The sequence below is a fragment of the Poecilia formosa genome, unplaced genomic scaffold, assembly GCF_000485575.1.
Source record: "Poecilia formosa unplaced genomic scaffold, Poecilia_formosa-5.1.2 Scaffold34, whole genome shotgun sequence".
Taxonomy (NCBI): Eukaryota; Metazoa; Chordata; class Actinopteri; order Cyprinodontiformes; family Poeciliidae; genus Poecilia; species Poecilia formosa.
The window spans coordinates 2140809-2162394 of record NW_006799973.1 but is presented as its reverse complement, the minus strand read 5'-3'; the positions used below and the strand labels follow the sequence as shown (position 1 = coordinate 2162394).

Sequence of the window (21586 nt, the reverse complement as noted above, 5' to 3'; positions counted from 1 at the left end):
TCAGGTTAAGTTTGGACTCAAGCTAATTTGCTATCAGCCATATTTGAATTAGACTGCAAATCAAGACTGGGCCTGTAATAAGACTTCATTTCATCCTAAAAATTAACTGACTTGACAAATTTCAGCAATGTTCTGTATGTTTCTATATTAATTTTCAAAAATGCATTTTTGAGTGTTATTATTTTGTATCTCAGTTGTTTTCTCCCATTGTGTCTGACACTTTTATTTTAAAAAATCTTAAAAATACAAACTAGAAAAATCAGAATTATTCGTATTGATTCTATAAATATAACATAGTCGATTATAAACAGTACTAATGTGTTCAAATTAGATGTAGCAAAATAATAATGGCTGAAAACCAACAAAAAGTTTAATATCAAACCCCTTTAAAATGAAATGCTCTTAAAATTACATTAGCACAGTATATCATTATTATTATTATTATTATTATTATTATTATTATTATTATTATTATTAGTTATAAATAAATAAATGCAATCACAAACCAATTTTCTGATTGTCTGGCTCTCAGTTCTACTCAAAAATTACTTCAAGTTAAATTTATAGCTTTGAACATCCCTGAAAAGTAAGAATAAATCTATTAATTAAAAAAAGCACTAAAAAGAGAAAAAATATCTGTATACTATCTTGTTTAGCCACAGCATCTGAATTAGTTATAAATTCTGCCAAAACAAATATAATTTTTTTTATATCTTTCATGCTCACAATTAATTCAGTATCATAAAATAAAAATAAAAGCAGGGAAGTTGTTTAAATGGATATTTTCAAAAGCAGATCCATAAAGACCTTGTGTATTTAACTTTGTTACTTGTGCTGCAGTGTCATGTCCACATCTCCTGAATCAGACCTAAAAGTGACAATTAAATCTACAAATCATCATTTATATTCCAGAGCATACACAGGCATAAACAGTTTGAACAGTTTAACACCAAAGCTCTAAAACTACTCACACTTTACCTCTTTTACAAATGTTATTTTACTGGGAAGAATCCTCTGTCGCTATGGTTACAGCTTCTGCAGTCAACCAATCCCCCTATCAGTAACACCTTAAATAGCCAAGGTGTTTTTTAAATTGAACTTGCAGACCATATTGTGCAGTGCTGGGGTGTGGCAAGAGAGCATTTCTCTGCATCTTTGTGGCATTTTAAAATATTCGTAACCACTGATTGGTCCCAGGGGAAACAATTACAACAAGTTACGGTATGTTCGTAGATGACCTATATCCTCAAATCTTTACCCGCTAAAATTTTTTTCTTCCCCATGCCTTTGAGTGAGTCACTTGCAGAAAAACTAAAAGGATATTTCATAAGCTACAACTTTTTTTAGGATTTAGATTTGCTTCCAGAGAGATTAGTGAACAGTGTACAACATTTCATCCGTATAAAATAACAAAGTTTATATTATTTTACTGAGATTTTATTTCATAGATCAACACAAAGCGATTGTTAAGAGGAGCAATACACATATGAAAGTATGTATTTGTATACAACACTATTCTTGTGATGCTTCAAAATAAAATTTAGTGTAGATTTTTTTAAATGAAGATCTCAGATGTTCATTTGAGATTATATAGAAAAAGTCCTTAAAATAGAAGTTTACTTTTTATCAGGACAGCAAATCTAAACATACAATCAATGTTTTAGGCCAGAGCTCTTTTTATGAGCTAAGAAAGCCTAATCAAAGTCCAGATCTAAATCAAAGACTTGGAAATGTAACTTTTACAGATGAAATTCATCTAATCTGACTCAACTTGAGATGTTCTGCAAAGAACTAACAAAGATATCTTCAGAGCTGGTAAAGACAAGTAGCAAAAAAGCTACTTGCATAACACTGCTGAAAACAAATGCATGCCACACTTTTCAGATTCCTCCACTTCACAATGGAAAATAATAATACTTATTACCACCAAACACTTGAATGTCGCTTAATTTTCTGCCAAACAAATAAAATAACACAGAATATCTTGACGGCTTAGCTGGGATTTTATTTTTCACGTGTTTTGAGACGGTGTGAAGCAGACAGACACGACAAACCTGAAAACAAAGCGCAGGTGCTGTTGCTCCAGGTGACACTGAGGTCATCAATGAGTCAGAAAAACACAAATCTTGGTTTCAAGGGCATCAGCAGCGGTAACCCTAGAGCTCACCTCTGCAAAATATGTGAAGAAAATATTAGTTCAGATATTTTTTCAAAGGAATTTCACTGAATGTATTAACTAATATATTTTTTTATACATTGCATGTAGTTCTTTTATGAAGCTGATTTAAGTTTTAAAATGAAAATATAAAGATTTTTGCATTCTGAATTTCGCTGTTTATGAAATCTAAAGAGATGAAAATATTATTTTGTGGGACTTGCCTTTGCATATGAAGTGATGTAGTTAAAGTTATTTTTTTAATGACCAAAGAAAATTCAGATTCATCACAAAATATAAAAAGCAAAATGACAAGATAAAAAGTTTATCTGATTGTCAGTCATGCCTGGCCCCAGCAGTCACTTCCAAAACTCAATAATCAACAATAAAGGTATTGATCCACAGGCCACAAACACATATTTGATAAAAGCAAACTTAATCAATAATATATTACAAATGAATGTCAATAAAAGAACCTGGTAACTCATTATGAAAGAAATCGCAGCCTGCAATTATCCTCAAGCTAGCAAAGTTGAATTATGCCTTTATAGAAGTGCAAACAAAGATGAAAGTGACCTTCTTGCCTTGAATGTGTGTGTGTGTGTGTGTGTGTGTGTGTGTGCGTGTGTGTGTGTGTGTGTGTGTTTAAAATACAGTGAAAACACACACATGTCTGGGTTTCTTCTCCTGTGGGCAGTTCGCTGTTACAGGGCCAATTAGGGGGAATGAGGAACACCTGTGCTGGTCAGCCCCGCTGTCAGCTGCTGATGCTTTGTGTTAAGCTCAGCTTTGCAAACACACACCTACACAAAGGACATGATACTGGCTTGTTTTTTATTTAGAGTTAATAAGCCACGCACGCAGAGCCACACACTGTCTCAGACCTGCAGAGCAGGGCAGAGGAGGAGGTTTGCTGCTGAAACTGTTACAGTAAAAACCCCAACATGAAGCCAACCATCAGAACAGCTTCACTGGTTATGGGAAATACACAGAAACTGTTCGGTTCTGACAGCAGAAATTAAAAACCTTGTAAATATTTGAACTGTCAGCTTTTGAAAAGCTGTGTTCCTCAGAAACACAAACGATATGCAGCTGGATGTGAGGTTGTTCAACAATGCAAAACCACAAAATCTTACTGAGTATTTATCATTTAGTTTCAATGCAAATATCTTAGTGATTGAAATGAGACAAAACTTACTTAGAAGTAACTTTTCAGCAAGATATAGGAAATTATTGTCAGTAAATATTTCCTTAATATTGATCAAATATTAAGTGTTAGTTTCAATGTCAGATTATTTCACTTATAAAATGGTAAAAGTGTTTTGTTTTAAAGTATTTTTAAAGTCTTATTAAACGTGTTTTTTGAGACTTTTTTAAGGTTTTAAAAGAAGACAATTAAGAAATGTCGTTTTAAAATTTAAAACAAGACATTTTCCCATTTCATAGGTGAGAACGTCTGCTATTTGGAACTTTCACTTTTTCATCAATATTAAGGAATTATTGACTTTCAAAAAGCTCCTATGTTTTGCTGAAAAGTTACTTGTAAGTTTGTTTTTCTCATTTCAAGTACTAGGATATTTGCACTGAAACTAGATGAGAAATATTTTTGTAAGATTTTGTGTTTTTGCACTGAAGCCTCTACACTGTGAAAAATATTAGTGGGTAGAAAGATAGGTTGATGGAAATAAATTATAAATCACTCCATATAGCATATGAATGCAATATGAAATGATTTAGTATCACTCAAAGCAAACGAGAAATGTAATGTACAAAATACTATGTGACACAACATTACTGTCCTTTTTGTTTTGGGCTCATTGGCTTTATGCAAACCTACACACTAAAATTATTCCTCATCTTTTGTTAGTTGCTCTCATACTGAAACAAATGGCATGCTAATTCCTGGAAGATAAAAACTATTGGTGGGTTTCTAAAACTGTCAAAACATTAGATTATCCCACAGAGCATCATTAAATCTATTATGAAGGAGGGTAATAAGTTTGACACCAGAAAAGCTCAAACGAAAAGAGGGCCATCAAAGCTCAGAGAGGTCATAAACAGAACCAATAGAACTCTAAAACAGTCGCTCTGCAAATTAATCTGCAGAATCACTAAACGTCTTTGAAGAACATCTTGAATTTTAATAACTGCATCTACATAATGAAGAAAGGCTGTGAAAGCAACACACTGCAGGGATGCTTTTGACCAGAAAACTATAAACCCGAAACTTATCTGAATACAGGAAATGATGGATAAAACCAGTACAGGTAAAATTATTTCTGTGTCATTTTTTTCTGTCTTCCAGAGAAGTGACATAAGATAAAACTTGAACCAGCTGAGTGTGGTTTACAAACATACGTCAGAGCTCTGACTGTGCAGAAATAAAACACGAGTCCTTTACTGTATTTGATTTTATTCACCGTGAAGTTCAGTGCTTATCTTTAATTTTTACTTGTGGTTTTTAAATTCATCAGAAATATGAAGAAGAAGAAAAAAAAACGGTTTTAAAAGCGATGACATCATTTCCTGTTGATCTTTTGAACCGCAAGGTAAAGCCAGACCACAGGAAAGAGAATTAAAGTCAGGTTACATGTAACTGACATTATGTCTAAAAGGTGTTTTTGTTTACTGTAAGAAAAAAAAAACATGAACACACATTGTTGAATAATTATATTGTGTTTTTGTTATGGGTGAAGAATTAACTTCTTTACAAAAACATAGACTAATAATTTTATTTTATTTTTGCTGCTCTGAGTGTTGCTATAGTTGTTACAGTAATTCACAGATGAAATGCTGAATGTAAAGGGGAAAAAACACATTTGCCTGGAAATTAATTTCCATGTTTGTGTCTGTGTTTCGTGGTGATAAGGACCCAAAAACAGACTGGAGGCTAGCATGCATGCAGCTACAGGAGAAAAAACACTCTGAGGTATTTCCAGGGATGCAGGCAATAACTTAAACAACAGCAACACAAAAGGAAAAATTGATGGGGTGTAAGCAGGAGCTGAGGAAACCCCCAGTGACAAACCGACAGGTGTAAACACGAGGACCTGACAGAGAGCGGATGAGAACCAGGATTGTAAAACAGTGGGGAGAGCGATTGTTGAATGGATAACAGCGGAGTTCATGAGTAGCATTAATGACCAGACAAAATAAATCACAGAAACTGCGGAAGTAACTAAACTCAACAACGACGTGGCAGAACAACCAAATGGTACGAGAGGAACACTGAAACCTGGGAAGCAAGGAAAATTCACAAGTCAGAACACAACCCAGACACCAAGGTCCATAATTCATGAGTTTGTTCCTCTGGTGTGGTTTCAACCGTGACTTTCAAATCATTCACATGCAGGAACGTTATCCTGCAAAGTTTCCAGAGACAAAGATTATTCTCGTCACAAAACTTTTTTCATATCAAAAGAAAATAGAACTCAAAAAGCAACAACAACAACAACAACAACAAAAAAACACCTGTTGTGCTTCTTGAACCCCGTATCATGATGCTGCCGCCTCTGTAGCTCTCTGTCAGGAACTATTTCCTACATAAAGCAAATCAAAATGGCGTATACCAGTCTCGAGGTTGAAAAATAATCAGTATTCATCAGGTTTATTTTTGTTTGCTTTGTCGATTTCATGCTGAAAAGCAACCCTTTCCCCATTACTTTTCCTTTTGAATGATTCATTTTGGTTATGGAATTGCCTGTGTGACATTATACAGGAGAAAAACTAATTTTCTCTGATTGCGACCCCTTCTGTGCATCATGATTACTTTGGAAACGGTCACCTCTTATTCATTAGGTTTTTCAATCTTTTTCCTTTCTTTTGCATATTTACATTCAGACATATGCTCAGCACACAAGTCCAGATGTTGCTAAAGTCTCCTAAACTTTTGGGAACATCTCTGTGATAAAGTCCATACTATATATATATAACAGCTTGATATCCCATTTCCCCCATCATGGGTCCTATAATATGTTATAGATCCAGATGCCATTAAGACATTTTTTAATCTCCTTCTCCAGTTGAAAGACATAATTCCCAGATATGAAAACGGCGCTCCAGTAGGTCCTGCGTGGGCGTTGGAAGCAACTGTGCATGTTGAATGTGTGCCTGGTGGTTGTAAAGGATCGTGTCCGTGCCATCCTAGTGGTGTTTGCTTTAAATGAGGGTGTCCTCAAAAGCCCATTATCAGGCTCAGCTGCAAGAGCCTGTTGGCCCTGCAGGAGAAATATTTCACAATTATGGACTTTTGTGCTTTTCCTACTACATGACCCTCACTGGACTGAAGAGAGTGCTCCATCTTTTTTATTGCCAATTACAGGTGTCCAAAAGCACATTGAAGTGAAATAAAGGAAGAATAATCTGTGCTGGACTGAGTGAGACTGGCACCCAAAGTGAAAGACAGACAGGGAGATGTGCAGCAGAGAGCGAGAGATGAGAGATGTTTAGGTTTTGTTAAGTCATAGTAAACCCACATTAATGTTGCATGATAAAAAAAAGTCCTCAGGCAGATTTAAACACTGAGTTGAAACTAGATATTTATATACACGGAATAAAAAAAAAGACATATTTTTCATAACTGCATTTCCATTAATCATTGAATTGGGCAAATTGAAATTACAAAAATAAATTACAACAATGGAAAAATGTGAAAAAAAGTAAGGTTTTTGATGGAAAGTTTTTCTCTAGGATGAGGTGGTTTTATCAAAATGGATATATTTTGATAAAACTGCGATCGAAACGCTTTTGTTTCACACGAGTCACGTGATCAACAGCTGGACGATATTACTGGCGAAAACGACGAAGAAGACCGCTGGAAGTAGTGGTAGAATGTTTTGTTTTTTGTTTTGGGGGTTTTTCGGACAATGTTTAGCTCAAAGCATCGCACAGTTCATATGTTGTGTGTTGAATCCATAGCTCTTCTCTAAAATCGCCGATTACAATTTCCCCCAAACGCCGCATATAAACATAGCCGGCTGATTAGCGCCATGTTTGAATTATGAGCATATTTCATGTAACTGTTTACATCCGCTTCTGCCATTCTTTTTAATTACTTATCGCACGAACAAGCTCATTCACGTGTGATTTTAGTTCCATTTCCTATTTAATGGAAACACCGCGATTGCGAAATTGTGTTTTATCGACCTTTGCAGAAAATAGACGAAGATTTGCGCACATATGTAATGGAAACGCAGCTAGTGAAGTTGAATCAGACCAAACTTGTCCTGTTTTAGTTTATCCCTGATACGCTACTGCTATGAAAACTTTTGAATTCAAGGAAAGTTACAAAAAAAAAATCTCTAAAAGATATTCAGTTTTCTGGCATTCATGAATTAGACATGTTAAGGAAGAAATTCCTAAAATAGGTTAACTTTGGAAAAAAGTTGGCTCTCTCTCTTCCTTTAGATCCCAGGTCCTCTCGGCGGGCCACGTGTAGGCACAAGGAAACAACAATGCGTGTTGACGTCACAGAATTACAGAGTTTAATCCAATATAAGACAATGCATAAACTTAGAAGTAAGACAATGCACAAACTTACACCAGAAACTGCAGAACGACGGAGACATACATTCATTTGCCTGACATAAATTGAAAGAAGGAAAGAAAGAAAAGCAAAGAAAAGCAAAGACGTGCAAAGACATCTTTGGAGAGTTGCAAGAGCAAATCTGATTTGTTACTTCTGTGTAGAAAGTTTTATCCTCTTGTATTTAATTTATTCAAATAAGGCGTACCTTTGCTCCTCCAACCAGGAGCTATCTCTGACCCTCTATCTGAAGCCTAAACCCCTGCCGTGTTTACGGCCTTTCACAGATGAGTGTGAAAAGCCAGAACTTCCACTGTATTGTTTTCTCACAGACAAAAGGCAGTTTAAACGATCCTAGCAAACCATCTGCTGGAACTACAGGTAAAATAAAGGTCAATAGGCCAGAATAAGTTACTGATTTAAAACCACAATTTAGGCCATTTGAATCAAGACATATTAAGTTTTAAAACTAGCTTATTTTAAATTTATTTTCTCAACAGACATAATTTAAGTAATTCTGTCTTAAAACAGGAAAAAATGGGTAAGATTTAACTCCAGTTCATGAAAAAAACAAACTGTTTTTTTAATCTGTGTACGTAAATACAGTTGAAACCAGATATTTACTTACATCAGTAAAAAGACTCAGACATTTTTTTCTCACTGTTAAATTAGGCCAAAGTTCCTAGTTCTAGCTTAGTTACAATTACCAAAATTATTTATTTGCTCAATGCCATAAAACTTTGCAAAAATAGCTTTTAGAGATTTTTTTGTAACTTTCCCTGAATTCAAAAGTTCACAGTCAGTATCAGGGATAACTGTCTTGAAATTTCTGATGTGGATAAAACCTTTTGGGTTTTCCCTCCATAACCTTCTCACGATAGTTCTCTGGAGTTTTGGTTCATTTCTCTTGACAGATCTGGTGTTACTGAATTCATTTTGTTATCTCTGATACTGACCAAATGTATGTAACCTTTTAAATTCAAGGAAAGTTACAAAAAAAAATCTCTAAGAAACATTCTCGTAAAGTTTTATGGCATTTAGGAAGTTCTAGCTAATTCCAACTAAGCTAAAACAAGAATAGTTTCAACTGATTTAACTTCAGACAGTGAGGAAAAAAATTTAAATATCTGGTTTGTTTACCTCTCTATCACTAATAAAGTGAGGTCAACTGGATCTGTTTCTATGGAAAACAACATTTAGAAGCAAATTTGTATATTTGCTTATATTTGTATAAGCAAATAAACAAAAACAGCTACATATTGCCTCCTCGTTTTATTTCCAGCAGCTAAATCTGTAGCAGAGAGTGTCTCTCAAGATGCTGCAGGTTGTGTTCAGACTCCTACAGCACAGTGAGTGTGATGTTGGCACAGATGGAGGCCAAAAAGCCAATAAGTATCAGGAAAAACGTCTGACTCCTCAAACTCTCTGCGCCCCCCCTCCTCTGTCCCTGGGAGCCTGATTAGACACAAAACAGTCCACAGCATGGTAGCTGTCAATTAATCCTCTGACTCTGAGCTGAGCGGAACCGTTTGACCAGAATTTCACTTCAGAGCATTATCTACCCCAGGAGGATAACTGGAAGTTAGAGTTAAGTGAAGAGGATTTACTTTTTATACGGTGTTCCACACTATAAACCTTACAGTGCCTTATAAAAGTGTTCATACTGCTTCAACCTTTACAAATCTTGCTACATTTTAATGAAGTTTTATGTAACCAATTCATTCATATTTGTGGAAAAGTAAAAACATATGATTTTCACAAAAAAATTTATTGTTAGAATAACCCAGTAAAAGTAAAAATATGGAGCTAAATTAGGGCCAAATGTTTCGTTAATTTGAAAAATGAAATTGTAGTAGAAAACTAAAACTTGAAATTGAAAGCTAGAGTTTTAGTCTAAAACTTGAAAAAAATCAACCTAGTATCCAAACTAAAAATAAGTGTGCTATTTTTTCAATTTAAAAAAAATCTGATTTAATACTGGAAGTATTTTGTATAAGTTATTAGTTTTTATTTTTCAGTTTTTGTTGTGATCTGTGTTTTTCTGTGTAGTTATTTTGAGATTTTCTGTGTTTATCGTTATCCTGTTCCCTGTGAGTCTCTGTCTCTGCGTCTTCCCCGTTGATTTTCTCCCAGGTGTGTCTCGTCCCCTTGATTACCCCGTGTGTATTTAAGTCCACCTGTTGTCTCTGTCTCTTGTCAGATCCTCGTCGTTGTTAGCGTCATTCGTCGCACGTCTATAGTTGAGTTTCCTTAGTAGAACTGTGAAGTCCTGAGGTTACTTGTTTTCAATCTACAGTCTTTATATCAGTTGCTACTGGTGTAGCAACTGCTAATTTTCTGCCGTGCTGCCTGTTCTGGACTGTTACGAGCATCATTATTATTAAATTCATCATCACCTTCACTATAACCTGGGTTCTCTGCGCCTCTCCTCACCACCACCAACCACACCTCATGACAGTTTTTATGTTTTTCGGATCAAAGCTTATTTTTTTAAAAACACATCAAATCTTTTATTCCACGTTTAGATCTGTATTTTACTTTCAGATCAGTTTTTTTTTCTTCAGTTTCAGACTTTTGGCCCCGATTTTGCAAAGGCATATGGAGCTACATCAGAGCATTTAAAAAAAAAAATTAAAACATTTAGCTATAAAGACCTAATTGAGAGTCAGTCATAATTCTTGAAAATCTATTCAAAGATGTTTTCCATTCAAACTGACATGGCTTCAGCTAATCCACAAAGAACTATAGGTCAAGTTTATTTGTATATCACATTTTAGCAGCAAGACAATATGCTTTAGTGATAAAACATCATACAGCCATCAATTATGAAAGAGCAATAAAAAATACATTTTGTCAAATGCCATCATCAAAATCATCAACCAAATAAATATCAAATATGTAGATTAATGTTCCAGTTAACCTTCATTTAAAGAAAGTCAGTGTTTCAGCAGTTCTGCAGTTCTCTGTAAGTTTGTTCCAGATTAGAGGAGCATAAAAATTAAGTGTTGCTTCTCTCCTACATGTATAAACTTTATACACAAATTAGGAAACATACATTTTATTGGGTTGTGCATTTTGAGCTTCATCATTTATTTATTTCCTTCCTTGCAACAGTATTTCATTATATGAAAGGCTACGATGTAAAACTAGCAGCAGAGCAGCATCAGGATAGGATTTTATACATTTCTATGAACTAAGAGTTGCAGTTTTTTAATCTTGCAGAAAAGACCCTTGCTGAAATTATCGAGTCAAGTCAGGAGCTCTCTTGAGGAGGCTGTCATTCATTAATAAAGTTTGCAATCAGCATGTTGCTGATATGAATATAAATGCAGCTCACCTCAAGAAGTTAAAACCACTGGAAAAGATCACACTTTGCAAAAGAGCATCTAAAAGTCAGCAGGAAGGTTTTTCTACATTCATGCATCCCCAACAAGTCCTTGACATTGCTTTGTAACTTGATTCTGGCTCTTTTCTCTTTTTTTGTTTGTCATCTTGTTTTATTTATGGTGTTTTTGTTTTGTGGCATTTATCTTTGAACCGCAATGTATCAGTAAAACTGAACGTACTTTGCTTTGGATTAATAAATCATAAGTAACCTGTGCAGTTAAACAGGAACATGTCACCATATCAGCTGTATTATCTATCAATAAGGGATTATCAATCATTGTGGCAACTGGAAGAACATACAAAAAACACAAAAACACAATTTTAAGGAACGCAAAATAAAAAGCACATTAAGTTTTTATGTGTTTCTGGCTCATTTTCTGCTAAATAACGGGCCGCTGACCTTGATGATGTGAGTGCTGACAAAGGCAGAATAATTTCTGAGGCTACAGAGTTGTGCTGTCAGCTCAGATTCAGCCAAATTCAGGAAAACCGACGGCTCAGCGCTTCACTGCACAGATGGATGATGACTGAGAGCAAACCACGAGAGCAACTCAAAAGCTGCTTAATGTTTTCAAATGGCTGAGTCAGTCAGCAGACCTGATCAGAAGAGCAAGAGTTTTATTTACGCAAGACAAAACTAAAGTCAGAGAGCGAGAGAAACATCAAGTGAAGACAGCTGCAGTCAGTTCCTGGCAGAGCATCAACCATGAGGAAGCTGGGCATGCCGCCGCCGCGGCCGCCATATGTTTACGATTTCAGGCGGTCATTCGATCCAACTGGTTTCCATCCAAGTTTTTAAAGAAGAATCTTGTAATTACATTTATACTCACAGGTTCATCTCAATGAGTTAGGACGTCATTGAGAAGTTGAATTATTTTAACATTACAGGTGGCAACGAGACACTTATGTGGATTTATTATGTATTTTATGGCTTACAACTACTTTTAATATGACACAAAACCAATCTGAGTGAAATGGGCTTTTATGACAGAAATTTTATGTCATGCCCATGTCGTGGACGGCACTATCACAAGGAAGCAGATGGCAGACAGTCACTGACTCAGTGAGCTGCGGTGCTAAAGAAGCTTGCTGTTCACAGAGGGTTGTATCTAAGTTTAATAACAGAAAATTGAGTGGAAGGAAAAAGTGTGTCAGAAAAGGGGTAACAATAAACAGAGATTACAACAGAGAGTTATGCTTCCATTGATTCAATAGGTTAGTATAGGTACAAAACATTTTCAGAACATTTTTTGCACAAATTAATTTTAAATAATGAGATTTCAAATGGGTCAGTTCTGATTTTTAACTCCTTTCAGAATGAGCTGAAAGGAGTCCAAATAAGCTGCTGCTGGCCACCCAGCGTAAACACTCGCATGTGACAGAAACACAGATATAAAACCGTACATGTTTGAAAAGCAGAAGTGGAGCCTCCTGCACAACCAACAAGAATACAGCAAGTGGTTTCTGAATGGTAACTCAACAACAAAACTCTTGTCCTTTCCAGCAGCCATTGTACAGCAGATACAGCGGTTAAACCAGCTGACCAAACGTGTTAGAGCTCAGCTTGGGTTGCTACGTTGAGAGATGGATTGTCCCAGAAGTTATTGTAATAAAATATAACATTTATATTTTCAAGTAACGTTGGTATAATAATGTAAGTTTTCCCTCTCAAAGATCAATAAACTTTAATTCTGTAAATAATAGTAACGTAATCATAATATAAGCAACGATAACAGCAATAATAATGTTATAAACTAGAACTACACAATGGATAACGATGATGGAATAATGAAAGATTGCCGTCTCAAAGTAAACTTTATTTTGAAAAGAACAAGTCATATTGGAACTAAAGATATCTTAAATATTCAAAATAAAAATGCGACAACCAAAAACAATAAATAGATTATGAAGTCTCTGTAAACTAAATTGCCCTTCATTACATGGAGCTCATTTTAATTGATCATGCGATTAACTGATTAATAGCTCATCACGACAGGCTTTGCTCCTAGATGTGAAACGCAGCTGATTTGAAGAACAAAATGTGTGAGTCGGAGAATCTCCTGCAGGCGGTTGTAGTTTCCTCCCTCCATCCTCCACGTCTGTCTGTTGTGACCTTGTTAACACTCCCTCTCTCTTCCCTGCACCTCCACTGCTCCCGAAAGGCCCCGGTAATCTCCACTCCTCCAGAGCCACAATATTTCTCCTCGAAATCAAATTTGTCGCCGCTGGTTGATTTATCGAGGCGGCCTCTCCTGCCTGCAGAGCTGAACCAGGGAGCTGTGCAGCTCCACCGTTCCTCTGACCCGATCATCCACGCTCCTCTTTCTTGGCGCAGTTTATTATGTTTGCTCATGATGCTGGGATGTTTTCTCTCGCTTTTTGTTTTTGGCCGATTTGCACCGTGTTGCTCAACCTCAGTACTTTCCTGACTTTCATCCTGCAGAGCTTCTGGATTTGGCAGACGAATGAGTCAAGCTGTTTTTAAGAACAGGTGAAAGAAACAGCCGGTACTTTCTGCTTCCTGACAGCTGATGTATGCGCATGTTTAAAGAAAGAACACCTCTGAATAATGCGGGAAGTCCAGGGATTTCGATGATAAGAATTACTCATAATGAGAACACTTCTTTTTTCTTTGCAAACAACTCATGGACACAGAGATAAACACTAAGCGCTCCTTTTCTCCGTTAATTAATTTGAACAACCAAGCCTCGTGAAGCAGAGAAGCTGACATTGTTAGTGGGAATAATGGGTCATGGGGGGGCGGGGAGCGTTCTGGACATGAACCAAAACAAGACCAAAAAAAAGTCTGACAGTCTGTCGCAGAACCAGTGACGTGTGTGTGTGCGTGTGTGTTTTAAAGGTGATATTTTTGCAGCTGTCCCTGTTTATGAAGAGAATACAAATAACTTTCACCGCGCGCACACACAAACACAACTTATTCCAGTCGCTGCTGAGTCATTTTTCGGCTCCTGTCTTTGCCAATGTCAGGGGGAATTCAGGAACAGAGAGGGAACTTTGCTCGTCAAGGTAAACAATACCAAATCTGTGTGCCAAGACTTTAACAACCTGTTTCTGTTTATCTAAGCTGCTGGCAGGAGCATCAAAAAAATCATTCCACAGTAATGGATGAGTTTTGACTTCAAAAGTATTCATATGATAAATTAAAATGAGCTCAATAATTTCCATTTGCATGATTTGTTGTTTTTTTTCTCTTTTTTCTCTCTCTTTCTACCAAGTGAATAAATGATAACAGTCTTTGGTCTGGTGTTTTGGTCTCAACTACCTGAATGACAATTTTATTTACAGAGACTTCATAATTAATTTTATTTGTTGTTTCTGTTGTTTTTTAAAATGTCTCCCAGTTCCAGCGTTAAATATTCATTAAAATGTAAAGTTTAATTATGTTTTAGAATTTGTTCTTTTGTTATTATGGCATTACTATTATGTTAATTGAAATGGTCTCAAAACAACAATATTATTTATTGCAATAACCTCTGTGATCATTTATCGTCCAGTAAAATTTCTCTCTTAGCTCCAAAGATTAAAGCCTGAACTATTTTCTTTTCACTTCTCACTACTTTCTGTTGGTCTGTTATTAACAAACAACAAAAAAACTGAAAGTTTTTGATGTTATTACATTTACATTTATTTTCTAAAATAAACTCTTGGTTTCCCAGTTAACTTTTATAAATGGAAAGAAAGTGAGATGGAGGCCGGGATGAAACTTCCTCATCTTGCCAGAAAAGGTCGGAGAGGTCAGCACTGGTTTGGCAGAACGACGTGGCGCTTTTCGAGATTACGTGCTTTACCAGAGAGAGCACGTACCAGAGAGACATGGACCAATCTCTCTGGTACACTTTTGCAATCTGTACTTTGCCTTTTCTGTAGTAAACAAACTGCTCTATAAAAACCCCCAGAGAGCCTGAAGGGACCATGTGCGATCCTCAGGTCTCTGAGAAACACGATGAATCCTGTGACCGGTGAGACGATCTTCTCCTAACAGCTGATGACTCTGTGCGTGGTCTGTCTGCTCTCTAACTTTAACCAATCTGATGTCTGTCGTTAGCTTCCGTCATCTTTGCTCTCCTGGGCCTGCTGGTTCCTGAAATCGCCTGTCAGAAACCAAAGACCCCTGAGGAAGAGGTGGCCTTCCTGAAAGTGAGGCTCGATTTGATGAAGGATCGCTACAGGCTGCTGTGTAACCAGTACGTCAATATGGCCGACAACTGCTCAGCTCCAGGTATGTCCCTCCTCCAGGCTCCAGCAGATGGATATTTCAGTGTGCTGCTGCTTGCCAAACTGTCTACCTCACATATCTTTATGTAACCTTCTATGTTCGCCTCAGATCCAAGGTTGACTTTACGACAGACACACTTAACTTCACTGTATTTATTCTAACAAAGGAGGAAATCAGGTTGGTGATTAACATCATTCCAGCAGCTTCTGCCCCACAGTTACAGACAGCAACAGAAAAAATGGGGACAGATGATTATGACAGTATTTAACATAAATGTACATAATTTACACATAACTAATCTCATCTTTAATATAACTACTCAAAGACTATCACACAACTGATAACTGAAAGATTACTTTTTAATCAAAAATTAAAACTTAACAAAAGAGCAAGTCAAGTTGGGGGTTAACATCAGTCTAGCAGCTTCTGCCACTATACATTAAATAAAATACAATAAATAACCCCAAACAAACTAAAGAGCAAATAGCTCTGTAGCTAATTAAACCTAGCTAAAACGGACAACATTAATTATGATAACAGTTAAAAATGTATAGAAAACATAGCAAAATTACTCCATATGATTAAATTTGTCTAAAATATATGTTACAATATAATACTTGTAAAGAAAACACAAAGTGGATCTCAACACATAACACAGTTACCGACGGCAACAGGAAAAGGGGGAGGAGCTGCCAGTTACTGGTTGCTATGGTAATCACCAACTGTCAAGAGCAGCATAACAGAATTTAATTCAATTCAAATTCAAATACTCTTTATGTGTCCCAAAGGGAAATTAAATGTTGTTGTAATTCATTAATTTAGATTCTTCAAAGAGTTATTGAAAATTGTGAAATAAATTCAAAACTATTAGAATTGTACTGATTTATCTGTGCCAATTTTCTTAATTTTGGGAGGTCGGTGATTAGCCGATACTTACACGTGAAGCCGATCTTTCCCCCTGATTTTGTCTACCTTGGCAAAGGTCATCCACCAGGTCATGTTTGTATGTTTGCCGTTAACAATAGGAACCCCGCTGTTACCAGTTCAGTAACTTTTTCATATTTTTAGCAACATTTCATACAAAATAAATTATCAGCCAAAATCAGAATTGGTATGGCTTGTTATAGATCAGCCAGAAAACTGACACGTAAGATCATGTCAAGACTGATGTGCTTAAAAAACATACAAGATAACATGCAGACAACAAAATTAAAGTTGCCGTCTGTAACTTTTCCAAAAATATGTTTTTTGTTAAAACTGTCACCATGTTGTGACCGTTTGTTATGAGGCATATAATCTGTGAAAAGATCGATCTCCATCTCCTCCCTGATCTACTGTTGCAGTCTGAAAAAAATGCATTGTTCTCGGTCAAAAACAATCAATTAGAGCCAGGAGAAAGGTTTTAGCGCTGTCAATTATCCTAGAGCACACGCTGCTAAATGTGCTAATGGTGAAGAAACAACTAACTGCAACAGGGAAAAGGTTCTGTTGTGAACAAAATGTAGTTTAGCAGAGAGTGAGGAGGAAGGTTTGAGCAGCTTGTACACAAGAATGATTAACAGAGATGGAGGAGTTTTAGTTTTGCCTGAAAACATATCTGCTTTTTTTTCTTTATCAATGTATGGTCAAACAAATTACAGGTTTGTAATGTGTGTTTTGGACAATGAACCACTGAATCATCATCATAGAGAAGGAAAAAAGGATCTGTGATATTATCACCAGATTTTAAATGGTAAACGTTTAAAATCGTTGATGTTTACCTCAAAAAAAACCTTGAGGTAAGCACTCTGTTTACAATAATTTTAAAAACAGCCCACTACTTTGTCTGGCAGGTCTATTTCTGAAAGGTTTAAAATGTCACAATCAACAAGGTCAAAATATTTTGACAAATATGTCTAATTGCGGTACAGTAATCCTTCACAATTGGTGTATTTGTCCAAACAGCCATAACCTGCACAGAGTGTCCACCTGGGTGGCTGCAGGTGGGAGACCAGTGCTTCCACATGAGCACCGACAGACACAACTTCACCTCCAGCGCTGAGAAATGCAGAGAGGCAGGAGCCCAGCTCGCCATGTTGACCACCAGAGAACAGCATGTAAGCGCTTCTGTTCGTCTTAAAGATGCAGTATCAAATAATTGGTATTGATTATCATGTTCTTAAATATAACTTTTAGGACGCTGTGGAAAAAGAAGGCAGGAGGATCGCAGGGTTTCACATTTACTACTGGATCGGACTGAGTGACAGTGTAACTGAAGGAGACTGGAGATGGATGGACAACTCAACGCTAAAAACTTCGTATGTATTTAAAAAAAAAAAAGTCCTTTAAGATCTGTTCATCATGTACTTATAAATACTTACTGAGTGTAGCTTGATGATAATTGGATGGTGAGCTGCCATCAGTAAAAATGGATGTGAGATAAAAGACAAACCTTCAATAAACTTAAAGCAATTTCTTTAACCTAAGAATTCTGTACACTTTGATCAAATGTATATTTGGAAAACTGACCCATTTACAGATTTCTTCTGTTTCTTTTAGAAAACAGCCATTGTAGACAGTAAAATGGGGGACAAAATTTCTGTCAAAGAACTCAGAAATGTAGAGATTAATCTCTGAATTTTTCTAGAAACAAACATAGAAATTTGTGAGTTTGAAAAGTCAAAAATCTTAGAAAAAACTCAAAAAAATACTTGAAAATTTGAAAAGTAAACTTTTTTTTACTTTTGAAAAGTTTTTTAGCTTTAAAACTAAAAAAAAAATTAAATTAAATTTTCAATTTTTTTCTAGAAAATTTCTGCAATTAATATAAAAATTTCTGAGCTTTTACTCTTCCTGTTTTCTGTCTACATAACAAAGACCCTAGTATGCTGTTGTAGTTTTTGCTGCAGTCAGTTAATCAAGCAACTTTTAACGCAAAAGATTTAAAAAATGCATTTTTCATATGATGATTTAATTTATTCAGGTACACACTTGTTAATAAATTTAACTCATCTTGGCTCTTTGTGAAAATACAATCACATTTCCAGCTGAGTTATAAACCAGGAAGGTTTCACAGCTGCACAGAAAATCAGACCAGATGTAACTGCTATGGAGAGAAAAAAAACTGAGAGAAAATTAAAAGTCGACAGTTGAAAAAACTGCAAATGATGCAAATTGGAGTGTAGAAGAAGAAGAAAATGAGGAAAAGTGATTCGTTTGACCCTAAGCTTAAAACTATAGCAGCAGATCTATAGAAATGGCTCAAGGTAATATTTAAATCCCCCAATTATGATTGTTTATGAAAAAAATACAGTAAAGATAATTAGCCACCTGGGTAAGTCACGTGACATAGAGACAGTGTACTGCAACAGCCAATACACTCTCTCTTTTACTCCTAATATCACTGTAAAATGTGAAAAACACTTAAACTGTTGAGGGAAACTCAGATTAGTTTGATCAACAGAAAAATGTGTACAACCTATTATAGTTTTCAAAGGCTGCACACAAAACATGGCAACATGGTTCTCTGGTATGAGACTGAAAAAAAATCACAGCAGCAACATGTGTTGGAAATAAAATTTAACTAGAGGAAATACAAATGTTTTTAAAAGCAGAACTGAGTGATGATACCCAAAAGTCAGCACTAGTTTGAAATCCAGACATAAAAGATGTCAGAAAAAAACAAAATAATAAAAAGTAGATGATTTTTTTAATTGAGTGCAGCTCACACGTGCCCACACACTGAGCATAAAATGATTCATAAACCAATAACACGTCACATGTTGCATGTAGGTCATTCCTGCTGCGAAGCAAACAGTGAGACGCCCACACTAGATTAATTTCCATTTACAAGAATACCCTTCAAATAAATACAATTGTTTTGGAAACAACTGATTTCAAGCCAGACCTCAGGATCAGGATGAACAAAGACAGAGAGGGGCATTGTTACTTAAATAGTTTCAGCATATATTTTGATTTTCAGTGTTGTGTTAATATGTTAGCATTAGATCAGCATGTGGCAGTTTAAAAACTGATAAATGTCAGAAATTGTGGGATATAGTGAAATACTTTGTTACTGTGTTTAAGTACATTTTTCCTATTTACATAAGTAGTTTTTTTTTTGTTGGCATACTTTTGACTTTTACTTCAAGTATCTGTACTTTCTATTCCACTACATTTTGTGTTACGTAACATATTACATTCACATTACATTGTGTTGTTTTTTTATTTATAAGTTTGTAAGTAACCAATACTTACAAACTTTTATTTACAAACTTATAAATAAAAGTTTGTTACTTACAAACTTTGGTTTGTAAGTAACAAACCAAAGTTTGTAAGTAACTCATGAAAACCCTCTTTGGGACTTCCTCTACAAACCTCTAGGTGGCGCCTAGATTAACAATTAGAGTTAATAGGTTAAAAAAACAACTTGGTGTGGTTCAACTCTTGTGTCCATGTTTTTAAAATAGTGACAGGAAATTAAAATATTGTTCCCAAATGACCCATTTCAAACCTGAAATTACAGCAATTTAACGCTTAAAACTTTAAATGTCAGTGGAAATGATCAGCACCTATTTCTTTGTTAGGTTTGTCTAATGCCTCTTTTTTCAGGGAGACAACTTTTACTTAATTGTGTTTACTGCAGTTAAAATATCACATTGGTTTTGTTTTGTGTTAAATACTAACCTTCTTTCTTATTAGCTGAATGGTATTTAGCTGCAGGTCAAATTCTGATGCACAGAATCACTCTGCAAAAGCTACTAAATCTCACTAAGTATGTTTGGCTTCTAGTGCAAATATCTTAGTTCACTCGAAATAAGGCAAAACTAACTTACAGGTAACTTTTCAGCAAGACATGGGAGCTTTTTTAAATCAATAATTCTTTTAATAGTTGTTAGTGAAATAATCTGTCAGTGGATCAAGACATTTTTCTATATTATAAGTGAAATAATCTTTCAGTTGAACCATTTCTTTTTCATTAATATTAAGGAATTATTGGCTCCTATTTCTTGCTGAATCGTTACTTGTAAGTTTGTTTTGTCTTATTTCAAGTGTACTAACATATTTGCAGTAGAAATGAGACCACAGATACTTGGTAAGATTTTGTTGTTTTTTTGCAGCGAACTAGTCTAATTGTAAACTGGGTCACAAAATGTAACCACAATTTTAAAAAAAAGCATTATCTGCAGCTTTGTTCATTAAAATGGCAGACGATTAACCTATTACAGAAAATACACAAACAGTATTTTTTATTTTTGTCTCTTTTGTCTGTTTATTTGTATTTTTACTAAAGCACAGTGTTTGTAGACTTTCTCCACCACTGAATGTGAGTAACTCATGAAAACCCTCTTTGGGACTTCCTCTACAAACCTCTAGGTGGCGCCTGGGAGTCATTCTGTGTTCAAATACAAATACCTGCTTTAATGTCACTTATCTACATTTCCTCTGAAGATGGTTCTGATTGGTCTTTGTGGAAACACTGCTTCCTGTTCTTGTTTTTTAAAGGTTCTGGAGTGTTCACAGATCAGAACCAGACAACAACCAGTCCCAGGGCCCAGAGGGAGAGGACTGCGCGGTGGTGGACAGCTACACTCAGAGCTGGTACGACGTCCCCTGTGAATTTGAGTATCCAAGAGTCTGTCAGAAAGCCGCCACGCCGCTGCTATAAATCAGCAAACCACCACTCAGCTGCTGCATACTGTTCCTTTATTGAAAAACTTCACAATACAGTCATCATATTACAGCTTCACCTTTAAATCAACTTTATGTTTCTATAAAAATCGTCTTGTTTTTTCTTTTGGGAAATAAAGTATCACCATGTGTACAAAAAGAAAATATGTTGAATATATATTTTTTTATATAATTGAATAACTATATCATGAACAGATAATAAAATATAATTGAAAATACACATTACATGACAAGACACTTAAAATTACAAAAACAGTGTTTCCACAATGATAAATTCACAATATTACAAATATGTTACATCTTAAGTACAATTTTCTGACTACAAAAGATTCTGACCCTATTAAAGAGAGAGTAAAACAAAATGATGATTTCCAAAAAACAAACAAACACAACAAAAATCAACAAAACTTATTGCTGGATTTAAATTAAAATTGGAAACAATATAAAGACAGCATGTCAACATCAGTAAGGCTGTCAGGAGGTACAATCGGGAAGCAATTAACAGTGAGGGAAAGGCTGTGAACTGTCAGTCATTACAGAAAAGCAAATATAAACTCTAAAGAATCACTAATCTATATGGTTTAATATATAAAAGACCTTCAGGGAAACATTA

General features: G+C 35.5%; 1 protein-coding gene across 1 annotated transcript; it reads left to right on the top strand.

The window, feature by feature from the left end:
* The first annotated feature begins 14994 nt into the window (after positions 1–14994).
* On the top strand, positions 14995–21117 carry cldc1 (C-type lectin domain containing 1). Its single transcript, XM_007550187.2, has 5 exons — positions 14995–15046; positions 15133–15306; positions 17248–17399; positions 17479–17600; positions 20788–21117. Exons 1-5 carry the CDS (start codon positions 15031–15033, stop codon positions 20948–20950), a joined length of 627 nt encoding a protein of 208 aa, XP_007550249.1. The 5' UTR covers positions 14995–15030; the 3' UTR covers positions 20951–21117.
* Positions 21118–21586: the final 469 nt, after the last annotated feature.

Bases quoted from the DNA above. Each gene is read 5' to 3' on its own strand.
- cldc1 (XM_007550187.2), top strand. The intron at 17,400-17,478 runs GTAAGCGCTTCT...TATAACTTTTAG, and splicing joins TGACCACCAGAGAACAGCAT to GACGCTGTGGAAAAAGAAGG. The intron at 17,601-20,787 runs GTATGTATTTAA...TGTTTTTTAAAG, and splicing joins AACTCAACGCTAAAAACTTC to GTTCTGGAGTGTTCACAGAT.